Source organism: Saccopteryx bilineata, chromosome 12, assembly GCF_036850765.1.
Source record: "Saccopteryx bilineata isolate mSacBil1 chromosome 12, mSacBil1_pri_phased_curated, whole genome shotgun sequence".
Lineage (NCBI taxonomy): Eukaryota > Metazoa > Chordata > Mammalia > Chiroptera > Emballonuridae > Saccopteryx > Saccopteryx bilineata.
The window spans coordinates 5,582,980-5,599,106 of NC_089501.1; the positions used below are offsets into that span (position 1 = coordinate 5,582,980).

Sequence of the window (16,127 nt, forward strand, 5' to 3'; positions counted from 1 at the left end):
TTCCAGATGATTAATGTTCAGCCAATAACTGGTGGGAGTTGATAAACAAATACTCCAGCATCTTTGCCTCTTATGAGGAAATAACTAAGACATACATTAATTCCAAGTGAGTTCTCCAGTGAATTCAGCCCACAGAGAAATTTGCTTGACAATATTCCCTTTACTAGCTTCCTTCACTTCCTTGTTGTTGTTTTGGGGATTATTCCCAAACTATTTGTACTCAAATTTTTGTCTCAGGATCTGTTTCTGGCTGAAGCAAACTAAGACAAAGTTCAAACGGAAGTGCTTATAGTATAATAACTAAAAACTAAAGTATTGGAAAACCAGAATTTGACAGATATTTTAAGAGTTGTTATTCTAAATAAAAACATTGTGCAAATATTTAACTCATTTTCAGGAGAGTTGGCTTCCATTATAAAATGCAAGAGAACTAAATATTTTTTCCAGTTAAAAGATCCAAGTCAATGCAAAATGTCAGAACTGACATGGTCATCTTTCTAGTTCTTAATAAAAAGAGTACTAAACTGTGAAAAAAAAATTAAAACTATTTAAGGTGCCCAATTTAAGGTTAGGGAGAACAGTCCTTTTGTAAGTTCCATCCTCCCTCAAAAAGTGTCCTCCTACATGTCCTCCTTTTTGATATTGTTAGACTAATCTGTAAACGTCCGTATTCGATTGATGCAGAGTCGATCCATTGTGTGTGATGTGACGTATTTGTATTTGACATGATGATTCATCAAGGATCAGTACAGTGCAGCGAGATGCGATTATGAGACGCATGTGCTCCGCACGGGAGACCTTGAGAGAGTGCTCGATTTACCGAGCGAGCAAATGGCTTTGTGTACTTCTTACTGAAACAGGACACAGGACACGGCACATACGACATTGTAGACTCATGATTATTTCTTTCTCAGTGAATATTCAATCATAGACAGGTAAGCACAATTCACATTTTATTAATTCATTATCTATTAAATAATTTCCAAATACGTATAATTTTAAAGTATTTTCCCGAAATTCGAGTTTTAAAGTGGAAATCTAACCTCAAACCATATCTATTAATAACACATTTTGATTATATATTTATAGTTGCATAAAACAGACTTTTTAAATTAGAAAATGATAAATACATTCAAGTATCACTCCAAATTAGTGGTTTTGTTTGATATTTAGTTTTACTAAATGAGTACTTTTTTCTTACAATTACTATTAAAAATTAATAGACATGTAAGCATAATTACAATATAAACTATTACAAATGTTTTATTATGCATTTATCATTTAAGTGTATTATTGTTGCAGTGAATAAAATGTTTCTTTTATTTACAATACTATTTTCTTCAATTTTTGTCCTGTTTTCATTGTAAAAATGTTGGTCAACTTAAATTATTAAATATTTATTTTAAAAGTTTTGTAATTTCTCAAGTTTGAATTTACACTATTATCTCCAATATTACATTGTTATATAATCTCTAATATCACATTATGTGTTAATACTAAATTCAACACAAATTTTTAAAGTTTCCTTATATTTAGCAGTTGAAATACCCTCTAGCAGTGGGTCCTGTGATTTACAGGGGGCCGAATTCCTGGAAAACCTGGCACTCTGCGTAGGTTAGCTGCCAACCAGTACATGTTAGGCTGTCAGAATAGGCGCTCAGTAAGTATATATTTGTGGAATGAAAACAGTCATTGAAAGGGGAAGTAGTTTTAAAAAGTGTAATTTATGGAGATCTACAAGTTTAGTTTTGCAAGAAAAGGAATTGGTCAGGGGTCCCCGCAGGAAGTGGAATCTCATTCAATCTATAGTTAAATGCATTGTGTCAGGGGACTTCCATCCCTACTTACCCGGCCGCAGCGGACCCCGCTGGCGAACTATAGCCGCCTGGGGTAACTCCCCTCTCTGTTGAGCGGTTGCCTAGGGAACTTGGCAATGCAGCGCGCAGGCACTCTTGGAGAAGGGCGGGGGGAGCTCGAGGGCGGAGTTTCAGGCGGTGGGACTGTAATTTATTTTCTTATTTTAAATATTCAATTTTGTACCTAATTTTGTGTCCATTATTATAATACACTGCTTTTCACAAATTAGTAAGGCGATAACCAGAGAAGGCACATGCATTGCCCATTTATGTCACACACATCAAGTGGGAGAAAACTTACTTGAACACAGAACTGCCTGACTCCAAAGCCAATGCTCCACTACACCGCACTGCACGACCCTCAACAGTCCCTTTGTTGAGTTTACAAGTGGTTAGTTAGTCTCCCGCACAAATACATGGCAAACTCCAAAATTTCCAATATTAGGTGATTAAATTTTTTTTTCTTATTTATTTACGAGAGAGAGAGAAATGGAGAGAGATGAGAAGCATCAATTCTTCGTTGTAGCAGCTTAGCTGTTCATTGATTGCTTTCTCATCTGTGTCTTGGTGGAGGCGCCTCCAGCCCAGCCAGTGACCCCTTGCTCAAACCAGTAACCTTTGGCTCAAGCCAATGACTATGATCAAGTCATGTCTATGATCCCACCCTGAAAAGACAACACTTCTACCCCCCAACCCGCGCGCGGTCAGAGGGGACCTCAGGGTTTCGAACCTAGGTCCTCACAAGCAGGTGTCCAGGCAAAGACAGACAGAAGTAGGGAAAAAAACCAGACCAACTTGGGAACGGCTCTGTCTGAAACTCGGAAAAGCGCTTCAAAAGAAGCAACCCAGTCCCAAACCTCCCCTTCTTCCAAAGTTAATTACCAGATAAATCGAGAGACTCAACTACCTTGACTATCTTCCCCGTCCTCTTTTTCTACTGCCAGCACCAAAGATGGCGCCCTCCGCTCCCTCTCTGGGCAGCATCAAGTTCTGGGAACCTCTACCCGACCTCTCTATGGTACATCCTCCAACCCCGCCCCATTGCTCTAGGGGCGGGGCTTGCCGGGAGGTGGGGCGTCAGGATCCGGAAACACCTGAGCTGTTCTCCGTGATCTAAACATTTATCTTTGTGTTTAGTGCCCTGGAAGTATTTGCCTGGCTGGATCTTGGCTGGATCTCTTGTCTAGGGTCTGAGGTGTCTTCTTTCTCGGTCTCCTGGGGCTACCCGGAGGCTGCCGCAACCTGGGCCGCGGCCTGGTGCCCTGTGGTGGGGCTCTCATCTGCTCCGGCCATGCCCTCGGCCGCCGCCCCCATCATCAGCTCGGTCCAGAAGCTGGTTCTGTATGAGACCAGAGCTGTAAGTACCCGGCGCGGCGGGACTTGGCGGGGTGTGACGGGTAGTGGGCGTGGGCCGGGGGCAGAGGCAGCTGCGGCTCCACCGCCAGTTCTCTAATCCCAGCCTTGGGGAATGTACCGGAGGGGCTTCAGCCAGTTATCTCACCCAGAACGCTGGTGCTTTTTCCCCCCCCACTTAAAAGCCATGGCTGGAACAAACTGGAACAGGTGCTTGTAGATCTCAGACACTGTTTATGAGATTCTGTAGGAGTTACTGGATTCTTTTCAACTTTAAGAAAGTTTGTTGTGAATTCTGTGGCTCACTAGTTATACCCTACCGGCATGGGTATGAGAATATATTTTAACCTTCGAATTGGTAACTTGTCTGTTTTTCTATGCCATGTAATACTATCATTGTGATTGATGCTAATTACCAGTATTTTTATTACTGAAATTTTTGGTTTTCTTTATTTGAAAGGAAAGAAAAACTTTGTTTTTGTTTAAAGATAGCTAATTTGTTTGGATAAAATTATTTTGCTTTTCGCTTGACTTTTTCCTAATACATTTTTTTGTTTTATTACTTCAAATGGCCATGTAAATATATAGTTGCTAACCAGATAAGCAGGCCAGGTTTTTATGATAGTTTACTAGCTCCCTAAAATTTAGGGAATGGTGTTTATAGAAGTACAGTGTATACTTTGTCATTTGTGTGGTTAGAAAATAGTTTTTCTAAATTGGGATTTAGGTTCTGTGTTTAAAATTACACTTCGTGATGACAAGATATGCATATAACAAGATTTCTTATGCTGTTGTCTTACAAGTTATATTACGTGGAACTTGGGTTGTATTCATTAGATAGAGTACAAGAAGGTAGTTATCTTAACAGTTTTCTCAGTTTTAACATGGTCCTAATGACATGTCTGCCTCAGGTCATCATTAGTGTAGAAACACTGTTGATCCCAAATTAATTCCACTGACAGCTTCATTTGATTAGATTCAAACCTGAAGATCAAATTATCTAATATAGTGCATTTGCAAATATTTCATTTTTTTGAGTAGAGTCATACAGAGTATCATTTTGACATTGAAGCAAAACCTTCTGCTTTCTGTACAGTGTGCTGGCAAATAGTTAGAAACATTAATACTATCCTGAAAATATAGAAATTTCAGCCCATTAATAAACTGAGCATTCACGAGGACTGGCTGAGATGTTAATGTTCTTTCTAATGCATAATTCATATTATAGGGCTCTTCTGAATCGGAAACCTTCGGTAGCCACCATTCTGAGGAGAGTAAAATAAATGTTGAATTTCTTAGTTTCTCATTCAAAGCCATATATGATTGGTCCTCAACTTGTCTATCTGGTCTTATATCTAATATCAGTTCAACAAACATTTATTGAAGATTAAGTTATGTGCTTTTCTGTGCCTTATCCTGCAGTAAAATTGTATTTATTTCAGTTCCTAATATCTCTGTTTTTCTGCTGTTCTCTCACCTTGTAATGTTCCACCCTGTTTTCTAGTCAAAATTCACTGGTCCTGTGTACTCAGCATAGATCTAGTACAGTGCTTTGTGAACAGTAGGCTCTCAATAAATGCTGGTTGAGGGGATTTAACACAGAGATATGCGTTCTAGAATTCTGTTTTGATGCCTCTCAGTCATCTTAGTAATGGAAACTAACTCTGACCAACTTAGAAGTAAGAGGTGAATTTATCAACAGGATGCTCGAGGATCCATTGCATAGAAGAATCGTTGGATGAATCCAACTCTCCAGCTGGGGGAAAGGCAGACACAAGGTAGCGGGGTATGAGAACCCTCTCAGATTGCTCCCATGGACACAGCATGGTGCTGGAGAAGGAATCTGACTCGGTGATGATTGGGAATCTGCCCCTGTGTGGACAAACCATGGTGGCCAGGAAGGGTCTGGCAGTAATGATGTCTGTGGAAACACCCCTTTGTTTCAGGGAATGGTGGGGCAACTGCCTGAGAGATGTCTGCTGCATTTAATCTTTGAACCTCAGTTTCCTCAGCAGGCTAGCATGTGGTTCTTCCTTTATTTTAAACTAACTGTACCTGGCCATGCATTGCTGTGGCTCAGTCTGGTTAAATGGAAAAGAAAGAAAAGAGAAAGCGCACGTTTCTAATATGTTTAATTTCACAATGCTTGTGGGTATGCAATATTTTTTGTTGTTCTGTTGTCTGTGCAGATATAGAGATTATCTGGTTTGCCAAGTCTAGAACACACAACATATAATTGTCCATGTGAGAAGCAATCCCTGTGTAGATCTAAAGCGCACAATTCTAAAGATTGGCCCTGACTTTTGTTGATGGTGATTGCAAACGCCAATCGAATTGGGAATTGCAATCTCTTAAATTGAAATGGCATATCCGTTGGAATCATAGGAATGCAAGGGATGAGGACATCTTCACCTTTGAAAGATCCTGTCAAGATTGTTGCTTCTACGACATTGCTCATTAATTTTTTACAGCGCACAGACCCAAACACTTCATGTTTTACCATGAAATCCATTAGCGATTTCAGCTTCTGTCTGAAAACACGTGCTGTGATGTCATGCCTATCCACCGGCAATTGCCCAGGAAGTAAGCGTTGTTTTATATCATGCCAAGCTGGATTGCATGTGAATGTAATGAATAGGTCTGGACGCCCGTAGTGACGAACATAGGCAATTGCATCTTGAACATACTCATGCATATGATGTGGACTGCCTGTATTTGAAGATGGCAAAATTGTTAGTCTTCTAACATTAGTTGTATTACCGTCATTTACAATTGCATCTCACAAATGAACAAATTCTTCAGAGCGAAGCTTGGTCTGATTGAAACGGGTGAATATCAAGTGTTCTGTTTTGATTTTTTGCATACATATCTACAATGTATTGGTGAAACAATTGACGGCCTTTCAAAATGTGATTGTCTTCATTCTCTCAAATTATTAATCGGTATGAATAATACTTCATTGCACTGCATTTCATATTTGTTTCTTCACCACTGACTGGATTTATCATCCTAATGTTGAAGTGATATATTGGCACCAAAAATTGATTGGATATTGCAGGGCATCGTAGTATTGATGAGTTTCTGCAAGTTTTGTCAATTGATTGTTTCTCTGATGAAGAATAATATGTCTAGGTTGGAATTGATCTCAGACTATAACAATTGCTACTTCGTCTATAGTTGGAGCAATGAATCTTCGCACATGTTCTCCAGCAGCCGTTTTGTCAGCATGAATAACAATCTTGTGTGTATCAGATGGCATCATGTCAATTGCTGTTTTGAACAAATGCACTAAATTGTTTTTTTCGTGAGGAAGCTCTTGCAGTTGGGAAACGATGGACCTTTTAATGCCGGTAGAAATTCCGCAGCGTGCATTCAATTCATCATTGCCATCACTGATGAAATTCATTTTTAGGAATTTATGTTGACCATCTGGGAATGGAAGCAGGGGACCTGCTTTATGATACGTTTGTCCTTTCACTTTGAAAATTGGCATGGATTGAGCTGTTACGATTTCTGCGCCGAATGATGTCATTCTGAAGCATGAGTTCTACTTCCTGATGTTAGATAGGAAATGCTTTGATTTGGTGGTATATCCGGCAAGCAAAGTTTTTAATGACTCTGGCGGTTCTCCAAGTTGAGGCAGTTTAATTTTTCTGGCGGCGCAACACATTCCTTTTGTTTCTCCATTAAATTTCAGAGCCTTGCAATAAAGACACACTTCAGTCATAGTGCCGATGAGAACATGCCGGCTCAAACTATAATCATCAGCTGGGTTGTACCGGAATGCAAAACGATTGTAAAACGATTGTAATCGCGTGATTGCTGAGCACGGAGTCGTGCTTGACACTGATCTGCTGTTTCTCGTTGATGTCTTTTAGCCACTCTCGGCCTGTTGCGTTCATTCTGTTGAGAACAAAGCAGATCTGAAGCTGCAGAACGCAATCGCTGTGCTTGCAACTGTGCATCAAGTCTGGCTGCATGTAAATGGATCGTAAATTGGAAACATTGAAATGGAATTGTAAAATATTTAGTATAGCATGTGTTGCTTTTACATCCAACAGATGGCGCTGTTTTTCAAAAAAGCATGTTTTTACCTGTCACAGGTGTGACATCTATATTCAAATGCAATGTTGTGTCAAAATTTCAAAACAATAAAGAACTTTCAGAGATTTAAGATTTTGAACAAACGAACATTTACATTTTTATTTATATAAGATAGGTTATTTTAGATTTTATTTATTCATTTTTAGAGAGGGAGGAAAGAGAGAGAGAAAGGGGAGGAGTAGGAACCATCAACTCCTATATGTGCCTTGATCAGGCAAGCCCAGGGTTTCGAACTGGCGACTCCAGTGTTCTAGGTTGACACTTTATCCACTGTGCCACCACAGATCAGGTCCTTTTTTGTAGATTTGACTTAAGCAAAGATATAAGCAAAAAGATGTTTTTGAGTAAGAAGCTCAAAGTTTAAGGGATGTCAATAACTTAGAAAAAGCACAAACTTACTAGCAACTAAGTAGGTCCTAGGAATTAAAAAAACAAACTAGCAGGTTGTATTGAGAATAATTGCTAATGCTTATGGAACACTTCTATGCCAGGCACTATTTAAAGCAGGGGTCCCCAAACTACAGCCCACGGGCCACATGCGGCCCCCTGAGGCCATTTATCCGCCCCCCCCCCCCCCGCACTTCCAGAAGGGGCACCTCTTTCATTGGTGGTCAGTGAGAGGAGCATAGTTCCCATTGAAATACTGGTCAGTTTGTTGATTTAAATTTACTTGTTCTTTATTTTAAATATTGTATTTGTTCCCGTTTTGTTTTTTTACTTTAAAATAAGATATGTGCAGTGTGCATAGGGATTTGTTCATAGTTTTTTTTTATAGTCCCGCCCTCCAACGGTCTGAGGGACAGTGAACTGGCCCCCTGTGTAAAAAGTTTGGGGACCCCTGATTTAAAGCACTCTCCATATATTTTATTATTTAATACTCATAAAACCTCTAAGAGGTGAATGTTATTATTCTGCTATTATTATTATTTGGTAAAGAAATAATAAATGAGGCAAAGAGAGGTTAGGACAGTGCTGCTGAGAATGTGGTCAGGAACTGCTGCCAGGCATAGGTAGCTGGTAAATGGACTGCAACAAATTACTTACAGACATGGAGAGTAAATGATGACAAACTTTTTATCAGTTTGACAGAGTAATCATATTTCTGATGAATCAGAAAACTTAGTACACTTGGTTGTGGTTTATATGTCTTTACATTTTTGTTTTTAGCTTTTTTATTGTGGAAATTTCAAGCATATACAAAGTAAACAATAAGGTAAACTCCATATCTATCACTCAGATTCTAAATTACCAACACTATCTATCATCCTTCCATTCTCTGCCTACCACTTATTATTTTACAAGTTTATTTTCCTCTAAAATTTACATAAATTGAAACACACAAGTCTAAGCTGTAGAATTTGGACAGAGGTATACACGTGTGTAAACTACATACCAATGTTGTCTCAAAAAGTTCCTTGTGTCCCTATCCAATCTGTTCCCTTTACCTTCCTGGCACTGATACTCTATATTTTTTAATTTTTATTTAGCCTTAGGTTAGTTATGCATATTCAAGAATTTCATATGATTGGAACTGTGCAGTACATACTCTCTTAAGTCTAACTTCTTTTGCTTTGCATAATGTCTTTGAGGTTCATACATCTTGAATCAGTTTTTTCCTTTATATTATTCAGTGGGAATCTATTGTATACATATTCCACAATTTGTTTTTCCATTTTTCCTATTGATTTAGACTGTTTTAGCATTTAGGGTGTTGTTAAGCCAACTATGAACATGAACATTCTTGAACAAGTATATATAGACATGTGTTTCATTTCTCTTGGGTAAATACCTTTGAATGAAATTGCTGGTCATAGTGTTAGTGTTTGGTGGCTGTTCCATTCTACACTACCATCAGCAGTGTGTGAAAAAGACCTCCATTTCTTCATATACTTGCCAGCATTTGGTATCATCAGTCTTTTAAATTCTAGTGGATTTATAGTATTTCATTATGCTTTTAATTTGCATTCCCCTAGTGACTAATGATGGTGAGTGTCTTTTCATTTATATCATATATGGGCCATTTTTACATCTTCTTTTATGAAGTGTCTGTTCAAGTTTTTTGTCCACTTTTAAAATTTGGGCTGTTTGACTTTTTATTTTTTATTTGTAGTTCTTTATATATTCTGAAATCAAGTCCCTTATATATTTTGTGAGTATTTTCTTTCAGTCAGTGACTTGCCTATTCATTTACTTTTTTTTTTTTTAATTTTTAAATTTTTCCGAAGTGAGAAGCGGGGCAGAGGAGGCAGACAGACAGACTCCCACATGTGCCCGACCGGGATTCACCCAGCTTGCCTACCAGGGGGTGATGCTCAGCCCATCTGGGGTGTTGCTCTGCAATCGGAGCCATTCTAGTGCCCGAGGCGGAGGTCATGGAGCTGTCCTCAGCACCCAGGCCAACTTTGCTCCATGGAGCCTTGGCTGCAGGAGGGAAGAGAGAGAGAGAGGGAGAGAGAGGGAGAGAGAGAGAAAGGAGAGGTAGAAGGGTGGAGAAGAAGATGAGTGCTTCTTGTGTGTGCCCTGGCCGGGAATCGAACCCAGGATTTCCACACACCAGGCTGACGCTCTACTGCTGAGCCAACTGGCCAGGGCCTGCCTATTCATTTTCTTAATGATCTCTTTCTTCACCTTTATTGAGGTGTAATTGACAATATTACAAGGTATTTAAAGTATATCATGAGATGATTTGATATATGTATATATTGTGTTAATGACCTTTTGATTCACAAAAGTTTTAAATTTCAATGACATCTTATTTTTCTACTTTTTTGTTTATGGTTATTGCCTTCTGTGTCCTAGGTAAGACATCTTTGCCTACTCCCAGATCACAAATATATTTTATTGTGTTTCCTCTAAAATATTTATACTTTTAAGTGTTATGTTCAGGGGTATTTCAAATTAAATTAATATTTGTGTGGTGTGATGTAGGGATTGTATTTACTTATCTATAGTATTGTAACAAATTACTCCAAAACTTAATGGCTTTGAATAAAAGTAAACATTTAATATTTCACACAGTTTCAGCGGGTCAGAAATGTGAGAATGACTTAGCTGAGTAGTTCTGGCTTACGGTCTCATAAAGTTGCAGTCAAGATGTTAACTCGGCTGTGGTCATCTGAAGTCTTGACTAGGCTGGGGACTCTACTTCCAAGATGGCTCACTAACATGTTTGACAAGTTGAGCTGGTTGTTAACAAGAGACTTTAGTTCCTTACCTCATGGGTATCCCATGGGACTTTTGAGTGTCCTTGTGATTTGTTAGCTGGATTTGTCTAGAAAGAGTGATCCAGGAGAAACAAGGACAAAGCTGCAGTGTCTTTGTGGCCTGGCCTCAGAAGCCACATTCTATCATTTCTGTAATATCACACTGTTTGTGCAGGTTAGCCCTGGTCAGTTTTAATAAAAACATTTAAAACTATAAATGTAAATACAAATAATCAAAAGACTATGGAGAAATTACTAGTAACCTGAACAATAAAGTAGTATATTCTTATCTGCAGAAAGCTTTTGTAAAGTAGTCTGAAAAATAAAAACACCTGTCAAAAAAGGACAAGGACATAAATAGACAATTTGCCAAAAAGGAAGTATGGTTATGAAAAGGTATTCAACTTTCTATCAAGACAATAAAATTTAAAAATATTTTTATTTTTCACGTCAGAGTGGCAAATTTTGAAAGATGGACCAAAGTCATTATTGACAATTATGTGAAAGAAGTGGGTAGTCTTGTTTCGGTTTGTGGGAGCGTATTGATTGGTTATGAAGGAATTAGGGTGCACATTAAGAAACAGACAGTGGACAAGATGGGCTGTCTCTTGTCCTGGGCCTTTATTTAAAAGGATAATTGGGTGAAGTAAAGGCTGTCATTGTTACCTGTGTTTAGGGTTGGATTTCGAGAATGGTTGGAGAGGAAAGGGAGGTGGGTTGGTAGACGGCATGCAGGAGGTATGCAGGTATCACCTTGTGAAGGGTCTGCTCCCTCCCAGACTCACCTGTTCTCTCTGGCGCCTGACAGATTCATGCTGCCCTTTGGCTCATATAACCCCTCTCTTACCTTCAACTGTCCTGTGACCCAAGCCTACAGATAAACTAAGGCCAGATCCAGTTCTAATGCTCATACAGCTCAATGCAACTAGGAGTTGCCCACAGGGGAATTAGCCACCTGAATTTATTATGGGTGACACTGCAGTTTACTCTAGATGATTCCCAATTTATTACCCTGTTTAATATATATTGTCATAGGGGTTTAACCATTTAGTAAGTGACGACCATTTCATAAATAAAGAAATAAAGCAGTTGACTTTAAAATTGGTAGCCGAACAGAACTGTGGCAGATTTTTGTGTCTGCATGTGTATTTTTTGGGGGTGAAATTGTTACGATACTCTTTACTCTTGCTAGCTCAAAATTGTTTGTATGTATGTATGCAGATAGGTAGGTATGGATTGATTTATTTAATTCCTGCCTTGTTCCAAAAAGATTTAAGGAAGCTTCTCCTTCTTCCCCACCCCATCATGCAAAGTAGAATAAAGTAAGTAAGACCTATGTTATGAAGAAAGCAGCTTACTTAATTAGCCTCGATATTGGCCTGATTTGTGTAATTAGGGAATGGAGTAGAACAGTATAGGATGCGGTTGGCTAAAGGGTTGGAGCAGGGGACCAAATCAGTGGTCCCTAACAGTTTTTGAGCCACAGACCAGTTTAATGTCAGAAAATATTTTCACAGACCGGCCTTTAGGGTGGGACGGATAAATGTATCATGTGACCGAGACAAGCTTCAAGAGTGAGTCTTAGACAGATGTAACAGAGGGAATCTGGTCATTTTAAAGAAATAAAACATCATTCAGAATTAAATATAAATAAAATGGAAATAATGTAAGTTATTTATTCTTTCTCTGCGGACTGGTATCAAATGGCCCACAGACCAGTACCGGTCCGCGGCCCGGGGGTTGGGGACTGCTGGAGTAAATGATATAAGGTGGGAGAGTGAAGCATAACTGATTTGGAAGGTGTGGTTGGAGGTACCAGAGATTCACACTTGTTTCCAGAAGGAATTGGGAACTTACGTATCAGTAAAGTTCTGAATCTGTAAAGAGTGAACTCGGAGCTATCCCCCTTTTTAAAAAATTAAAAAAAAAAAAATTTTAGAGAGAAAGGAAGGGAGAGAGAGAGAGAGAAAGAGACAGGAACATTAAGCTGTTCTTGTATGTGCCTGGGGATCGAACTGGCAACCTTTGTGCTTTGGGATGATGCTCTACCAATGAAGCTATCTGGCCGGGGCTGGAGACATCCCTTTTGACTGCCAGGGACCCATTTCCCTTTCTGGGCTGCATTAGTGATTATTGCTGGAATAAGTGGGAAGGCAGGCCTGAAATACTGTCAGATTGTGAGAAGTAACTTCACGGTGATCTTTAAAAAAAGAATACCTTTATTCTGAAGGTTCAAGTGAAGGTTAACATTAATTGAAGCTGTCAGACAACCGAAAATTTCTTCTATTTCAAGAAGATTGACATTCTTCTCTCAGATGTAAAGTGAGTGATTAATTAGCCTGTCATTATAAAAGGAGATAATAATGTTAGTGGATACTGCGTTTCCTGTTAAATGGGTTACCTATTATATTCTATTTGGGGTTCATGTATATATTTTAGAAACATATTCATCTTCTACTGAGTCACCACAGTTAAAGTTACATACTGAAATTTTAAACATCCTCTTGAATATTGATGCTTAACTTCTGAAAACTCAAGATTATTTCTGTCTTAAAGGACATTTTAATATAGCTTTTTTTTTTTTGTATACTAATTCTCCACCCTAACCCCTGTTCTCTCTCCCCCCACATATCCACAAACTCATACACAAAGGTGTCCCTAGCAGAGGTGATTCATTCATGGCTTCATGTATGAACACATTCAGGCAGTCCAGCTGATGCAGGCCTGATTTATGGAAATCCTGCACTCTTCAATGACCTCTCTCTTTCCTTCTCTGCTGCTTTTGGGCGTTTTGTTTACCTCCTTTTCCACCTTCACCGCTTGAACTTCAGGCTGCTAGTACTTGAGATGATCTTTCCTTCCTTCTGTAATCCCTAGTTCTTACTAAGAATTTAGAATGAATTCAGCCTCAACTTTTCCAAATATGGAAACCTCCTCTCAATACCTTCATACACATTAGGTATTCTTATCGGTTTCATCTTCTTGCAGCAATGGCTCCTGTCTGGACTGGTTTCTCCCAAGGCCCAAAGCACGGCTGGTATCCTGCTCCCTTCACCACCATCCTACAGCCTCTTGTGATAATGTCCTTATTTTCCCAGATCCTGTGTCTTTCTCTTTCTCGATTTTTCCCCTCATTTTGGTGGAGCACCTCTTCCGTTGCTTCATGAGAAAATGTGCATGGACAGTAATTATTTTGAGCCCGTGCATGTGTGAAAATGTCCACATCCTATCCTCACATTTGATAGATTTGATGTTACATTAAAGATTGAAATTGTCTCTTAAAATTTTGAAGGAATTATATCCCTGTCTTTCACCTTACAGTGTTGCTGTTGAGAATGTTTAATGATATTCTATCTTGATCTTTGGTTTGAAGCCTATTTTTTCCACTTTAGAAGCTTGTGCTTCTTTTTATCTTTAGTTTTCTGGAATTTTACATTTCTGCCTCCAGAGATAAGAGATTCCACAGATTTCCACACCTTTTGGAGGTTCTGTGGTGTTAATTGAATTGCTTCTTGATTTCCCCACTGCCAGCTTAGGTATGTTTTTCAGTTTTAAATGATTTTTTTTTTGCCACTGTCTTTTTCATTCTTCCTTTTGTCCTTCAGAGTTGGTTTAAAAATCAAACATTTGGCCCTAGCTGGCTAGCTCAGTTGGTTAGAGAGCATTATCCTGATATGCCAACGTTGAGGGTTTGATCCCCAGTCATGGCACATACAAGAATCAACCAATGAATGCATAAATAAGTGAAACAACAAATCAGTGTTTCTCTCTCTAAAATCAATCAATAAATAAAATAAAAAAAAATAAAAAACTTTCACTATAGTTTTTGTGCATCGTTCGGGTGGAACGGAGGTGTTCACTCTTCCATCTTTACTCCAGAAGACTACCCATTTGTTCTTCAGCTAGCGCTGTCATGGAGTTTGCCTCCACTTTGTCACTGAGACTGCCCACAGATGGGCCACTCACAAGTTCCTGTTATCAAATTCTTTGGGCACTTCTCTCTCATTAACCTTGACCTCTCAGCTGCATTTGATATGGATATGACTGCTCCTTCCTTTTCCAAATGGTCACCTCCCTTTGCTTTGATGACTACGCTGTCCTGGGTTTTCCCTAAACACTGGCCCTTCCTTTTGTTACCAGTAAAGGGACCGGGCCCTTTGGGTCTGCCTAGGGTCAGCCAGTAGTGTGTGGATTCTTGACTTCGTACAGGAAAAATTTCACAACATGTGTCCAGGTGATTTTGAGAATAAATTTAATAAAGCTGGGGACAGTGAAACAAGGAAGGGCCTAGGATGGAAGAAGCAACAGGAGAGCCTAGGTGGGGCTGCTTTGGCTCACTGGGAAGTCAGAGAAAAGGGGGCCTTGGAGACAGGTTCAGGGGGTGAGCCCGAGCAAGCTGCCACTGCCCGCTGCTTTCCTGGTTGCAAGTCTTGTGAGGACCCTTGGAGTTTAGGAGGTATATATCTAAGTGTGGGGGAAGGAAAGGGGACAGGAGAGGAAAGGCCTGGGCATACCCCTAGGAGGGAGAGCGTGCTGTGTCCTCTGTTCTGTCGTCTTTTAAGGATGAGATCTTAGGGGAGGTTCCAGGAGAGGATCTCAATAGAATATTCAGTAGCTCTTCAAGTGTGTAGTTTTCAGGCTGTGGTCTCCACTGATTTGTCTGTGCCAGGGCAGGGAGTCATTAGTCAGTGCAGCTGGTCCTGAGGTCAGCTGTGGCATCACTTGTCTGGTTTTGCTGGTTTTCTGGGCCAGGAGCTGAAATACAACTGAAGCCTGGATGTTATCCCTAAGGGTGAATGCGTAAGGGATATTCTCTGGCCCCCTTGTTCATCCCCCCTCTAAGGGGGTCTAGCCCACATGACTAGCAACATGGCAGGGAAGGAGAGGTCAGGGGAGGGTTTAAATCGCATGATCAGGGATATGAAATCAGGAGGTCTAAACCACATGACCAGCAATATGCTAGTGGAGGAAAGGTTACGCTGGGAGGTAGGCCCTTGTCTTCCCAATTTTGCCCGTTGCTGGGCACCTGGGGCTTTCACCCTGCTGACCTGTGCTTGGCCTGTACTCCTCACTCTGCTAGTATCTGTCTAACTTCTGTTTAACTGCCCATCACACTTTCAGTCTTCTCAGCTAGTTCCTTCCTATTGATATATCCAGCCTCTAAATAATGCAGTGCTTCAGCCTAGTTTTGGGGTTGTCTCTACCTTAACTCTCCCTAGTAGGTGTAAGCCCGTTCCATGACTTTAAATACCATATATGTGCTGATAACATCCACTGAGACCTCTCCTTTGAGCTCCAGATTCATACCAAGTTCCCATTTGATCTCTTTGGGCATTTGTAAACAGAACTCTTGGTTTACCCTTAAACCTGTTTATTCTTCACTCATTTTCACATCAGTAAGTGGTACTGCTATCTAGCTAGTTACTCAAACAAAAGTAATTGTATCAATTAGCCTTTTTTCTTTTTTATTCTAATCCATCAGCAAGTTATATCTCCAAAATCTATCTTTAATTTATTTTTTCCCTCAGGTGTCTAACCTAGTGCCTGACACATATGAGACATTCATTAGTAAGTAGTCAAATGAATGATGTCAATAGAATGCTAGGAAAAT

The 16,127-nt window shown here is 39.7% G+C and overlaps 2 protein-coding genes across 6 annotated transcripts in view; one reads left to right on the forward strand and one right to left on the reverse strand.

Moving 5' to 3' along the window:
* Positions 1 to 1,855, reverse strand: part of AK9 (adenylate kinase 9) — a 178,054-nt gene extending 176,199 nt beyond the window's left edge. For all 3 annotated transcript variants that reach the window (XM_066247994.1, XM_066247991.1, XM_066247993.1), the window contains exon 1: positions 1,849 to 1,855. The gene's annotated coding sequence lies outside the window, so the exon portion shown is untranslated. The remainder of the gene's footprint in view (positions 1 to 1,848) is intronic.
* A 1,064-nt stretch (positions 1,856 to 2,919) lies between these two features.
* Positions 2,920 to 16,127, forward strand: part of FIG4 (FIG4 phosphoinositide 5-phosphatase) — a 137,393-nt gene continuing 124,185 nt past the window's right edge. For 2 of the 3 annotated variants that reach the window (XM_066247846.1, XM_066247847.1), the window contains exon 1: positions 2,920 to 3,213. In XM_066247846.1, the coding sequence (XP_066103943.1) occupies positions 3,148 to 3,213 (66 nt within the window). In that variant the 5' untranslated portion in view covers positions 2,920 to 3,147. The remainder of the gene's footprint in view (positions 3,214 to 16,127) is intronic. The other variant, XM_066247849.1, reaches the window with a different exon arrangement.